At 62.9% G+C, this 4,097-nt stretch overlaps 1 protein-coding gene across 1 annotated transcript in view; it reads right to left on the bottom strand.

The window, feature by feature from the left end:
* Positions 1–447: 447 nt before the first annotated feature.
* Positions 448–4,097, bottom strand: part of LOC104288816 (Hermansky-Pudlak syndrome 1 protein homolog) — a 118,537-nt gene continuing 114,887 nt past the window's right edge. The window contains exons 15-28 of the mRNA XM_009887688.1: positions 3,962–4,084; positions 3,784–3,886; positions 3,580–3,657; positions 3,415–3,488; positions 3,251–3,302; positions 2,499–2,666; positions 2,248–2,424; positions 2,109–2,176; positions 1,840–1,962; positions 1,672–1,737; positions 1,324–1,468; positions 1,113–1,226; positions 891–973; positions 448–610 (exon numbers count right to left, since the gene is read on the bottom strand). Of these exons, the coding sequence (XP_009885990.1) occupies positions 448–610; positions 891–973; positions 1,113–1,226; positions 1,324–1,468; positions 1,672–1,737; positions 1,840–1,962; positions 2,109–2,176; positions 2,248–2,424; positions 2,499–2,666; positions 3,251–3,302; positions 3,415–3,488; positions 3,580–3,657; positions 3,784–3,886; positions 3,962–4,084 (1,537 nt within the window). The remainder of the gene's footprint in view (positions 611–890; positions 974–1,112; positions 1,227–1,323; positions 1,469–1,671; positions 1,738–1,839; positions 1,963–2,108; positions 2,177–2,247; positions 2,425–2,498; positions 2,667–3,250; positions 3,303–3,414; positions 3,489–3,579; positions 3,658–3,783; positions 3,887–3,961; positions 4,085–4,097) is intronic.

Genomic DNA, 4,097 nt, shown 5'->3' with positions numbered 1-4,097 from the left:
GAAGGCTGGGCTGCACCTCCCCAGAGCCCTCCAAGCCCCCGAGGGCTCCACACATTTCGGGGCGAGGGGGAAGGGGGGAAAACCCTCAGCTATTCCTCCACACAGGTTTGGCTACACCGTTTTGTTCTCCAGCCAAAGCCCGGGGGTGATGCCAAGCCAACGCTATAAATCCTGCTTTGGAAATGCACTTTTCAGCAAGACGGTGATTTGCCAACAACCTCTCAGCCCCACTCTCCGCCTGTCCCTGGAGGCTGCCGGGTGCCAGTGAAGCCCACGGAGAGTGGGAAGGCGGGCAGCAGCAGCCCCGGCTGGGCTGGAGGATGGGAATTCCGCCCGTGGCTGCCTGCAGGCACAGCTGACGGCGCACAGACACCAAGAAAGCAGCCCAGGCGCTGGGAACACCCACACACCCGCTTTAATCCCAGCCCCGAGGAGGGTGAAGGCAGCTCAGAGCAGGGGGATGCGGGAGGGCTCCCAGAGACGCCGTGCCAAATCGCAGGCCTGCTGGACCACGAGCTCGGAGGGGATGATGCCCAGGTGCACGGTCAGCAGCTCATAGCACTTCACCACCTCTGCCTGGTGGTTCTTGCTGTAGTAACGCAGCAGTTTCCTGGGAAGGAGAAGACAGAGGGCTCAGCAGGTGCAGGGCAGCCTGGAACCCCCTTTCTAACAACTTTCCCCCTAGCAAGTCCCTGGCAAGGACACTGCCCAGCCACTGACAGGACCACGGCACCAGGCTGGAGAGAAGGGCTGTTGCGACCCTGGTGACACTGCAGCACTGGTACCACCCTGCAGCGAGGTCCCGGTGAGGAGAGCATCACCCATGGGGACCCCCATGCCAGTACAGCCCTGAGCGCTGGTGCCAAACCACAGGTCTGGGGACTGCTCACCTGTAGTAGTCTCCTGCCAGCATCCCGATGGGAGCAGAGTCATCAGAGAGAACCGGAACCTCCATCACCTCCAGCTTGTAGCCCTGGGGAGAGATGACAGCAGAGGGCAGGAGCAGAGAGGGGACCACCGAGGAGCCAGAGCCGGCTGTGCCAACAGCTCTGCTCCCTGTCCTCAGAAGGTGCTGGGGGAGAGGGACTCAGCCCCTTCCTCGCTCCACATACCAGCTCGTTCTCAAACCAGAGGAAGTAGGAGCAGCAGTAGTCACCATCCTGCAGCATGAGCGTTGTGTACCCCTTCTGTAGGTATCGCCGGGCCAATGTGATCAGGGACCAGACCTGGGGGACAAGGAGCACCTGCAGCCTGAGCAGAAAACCCTCCAACCGTCAGCCCCTCCTGTGGTCCCCATCCCACCCCCAGCCCCATGAGCAGTACCTTTCTCTTGATGAAGGAGGCCAGGGGGCCCTTGCCCAGCTCTGAGCTGGACTTCTCTGTCACACTGAGCGATGGTGCCATCATCTGCCCAGCAGTGCGGTCCACATAAATGAAGTGCACCAGGCCAGGAAAGTCCTCCAGATACGTGGGGTGGGTTAAGGCTGTCCAACAACTTTGGTGCCCTTCCAGGACAGCCCCTGAGCCTCGGGGAAACCACTTACACCCACCACACTCCTCCCCTCGAGCCTGGTGCTGGGGGGACAGGGTCCTCCTGCTCCCACCTCTGTTACCCCCCCACCCAGGGACCTCTCCTCTCCAGGCTGGGCTCCCAGCCACAGGGACGGGTATGACACCATGGTGATATTGCGCCTGCTCTTGACCAGCAGAAAGTCCCGCCAGTCCAGCAGCTTCTCCCTGCCGAGAAGACGCACAGTGAGAGGTCGGGACCCCGCAAGCCCCAGCACAGCTGGGTGTGGGGCAGACCCCCGAGAATGGTGGCCATCCCCATACACTCACCTCATCAGCTTCTGGGCACGGTCCCGCAGCCCCTGGGACAGGCTGTGGCTGGCAGAGGCCAGGAAGAGCTGGCGGTACACAGAGCAGAGCTGCCGCTTCACGTTGGCCACTGCCTGCAGCAGCCTGAGCCAGGAGACACAGGCAGTACAGAGTTTCATCCCTGGGTCCCCCGTACCGCAGGGATGGCCACAGGGACAGCCGTGCCACCCCCCAGACTGGGAAAGGTCCCTGCCTCTCCAGATAATTTCCCCGGCCACCCTGTTACTCACTCCAAGGAGTTTGCAGGCTCGTTCCGTGAAAATATCTTGTTCTTGAAGTCCACCCAGGCGTTCTGCAACTAGAGAGAGACAGGGCTCAGCGTCAGGCTGTGGGGACAGCAGTACAGGGTCCTCGTGTCCCCACTCCCACCTGGATGTCCTGCCCGCTCAGCTTCTTCACAAACTTGTCCATGCGCTGCCGCAGCTCGGCCAGGAATGGGTAGGAGCGCGGGGCTCCCACCTCTCTCCCCTCTTCCAGCTTCCTCTCCAGCACCAAGAAACCATCCAGCAGCTGGTACAAGGTGACAGCCACCTGGGTCGTGGAGCCCTGCCAGGGAAGGGAGAGGTGGGTCAGCCAGGACCCAGCCCACCACCCTTTCCCTCACCTTGGAGGCAGCTCACCTTGGTCAGGAGGACAAGGGAGATGCCCGGCCAGAGCGGGAGGCAGTGCATGGTGTGCGGCAGCAAGGGGCAGTAGCCTTCCCGCAGGTTGGCATCCAGGAAGATCCTTCTGGGGTTTGAAGCTTCAGGGACCAGAGGCTCCAAGGTCTGGAGCAAGTCCTCTGCCATCTGGGGAGAGAGGGGAGATGCTCAGCATCTCATCAGCAGGGATGAGACAGCCTGCACCGACCCAGGACGCTCTGGAGGGACACAGCAATGCCCTGAGAGCTGCAACCGGGCACCACTGAACCGATGGAGCCGGAGGGGCTACGCAGCAAAGGATCAGCAGCCAGGGAAGTGCTCAGGGACCCCAAAAGAGCAGCAGATAAAGTGGAAGCCGCTTGAAAAGACACAGATTGCAAACACCTTGCACTTGCTTGCAGAAAGCGTGTGAGGCTCCACAGCATGCGGCAGGGAAGCAGCCCAGAAAGCCCAGAGGCAGCAGAGGGAGACACCGGACTACTCAGAGGCAGCCCCAGCCCCTCTGTGCCGACAGCTCCGGACACGGAGACCGTGAGCAATGCCCCAGAGAGGTTGGTCAGAGCTATCACAGTTATGCACAACACAGGGGACACAGGGCACACCCCCAGCCCTACAGCCCAGGGCACCCGCAAACCCAGCACACCAAGTGATGAGGACTGGAGACCGCAAAGAGCAGCAGGACAGGCAGAGGAGGTGCAGAGCCAGGAGGGACTGCAGGACCCCTTGCTCACCTGGACTTCTGACGTGTCTGCCTCCCTCTCAGCGCCCTCCGCCCAGCTCTCCCTGCCTGCACAGGGAGCACGGCAGGTCGCCCTCCCCGCCAGCCCCCCACGCAGCCCCCAGCGCCTCCGCAGGGCTGGGGGGCATGGGACAGGGCTGCTGCCCGGCCGGGCACTCACCCGTGCTGTGCGTGCCTGGTGAGGGCTCAGGCGTGTAGTAAACCTCGGGAACGGAGAGATCGTCTGTGTCCTGCTGGCGAGAAGGGCTGGGTCAGCGATGGGAGCGACGCGAGCAGCCCAGCCAGCATCCTGCCCCGCAGCCCCTGATCCCAGGCACTCACCTGATCATCCGAGTCCTTCTCCGCAGCTCCGTGGGAGCCAGGGCTGCTCACGGGGATGCTCTCGCTTCTCTTGGGTCCCTGGGGGAGCACATTCCCTGCCGCAGGCTTTTGAAAAAGGTGGAAAAAAATTAAGGCCTGGCCACCAAGGCATCACCCTGCGGGGGGACCTGGACCCGCTGCCCCCCACACCCTGCTCTGGAGCACCTGGGGGCCAAGCTCCTCCTCGGCGCTCTGGCTGGGGTACATGTCCTGCACCAGGAGGATGAGGATGAGCAGGTCAGCAGGACGGATGGAGCTGGCGTTGCGGCTGCAGGCCAGAGAGGGAAAGGTGAGGCGGGAGGGAGAGCTGCTGCCCCAGGGAGGGTGGTGGGGTAGGGCGCACCTGGAGTAGAAGGCCAGCAGCTTGGTGTGCACCAGGAGGAAGGCATGGCCCACCTCGTCCCCGCCGCGCTCAGGGCTGGTGTTGATGTACTGCACCACCTGCCGCTCCAGAAACTCGATGCACTGCTCCCCCCGCC

This window comes from Charadrius vociferus, unplaced genomic scaffold, assembly GCF_000708025.1.
Source record: "Charadrius vociferus isolate BGI_N301 unplaced genomic scaffold, ASM70802v2 scaffold486, whole genome shotgun sequence".
Taxonomy (NCBI): domain Eukaryota; kingdom Metazoa; phylum Chordata; class Aves; order Charadriiformes; family Charadriidae; genus Charadrius; species Charadrius vociferus.
This window is presented reverse-complemented; position numbering and strand designations above follow the sequence as displayed.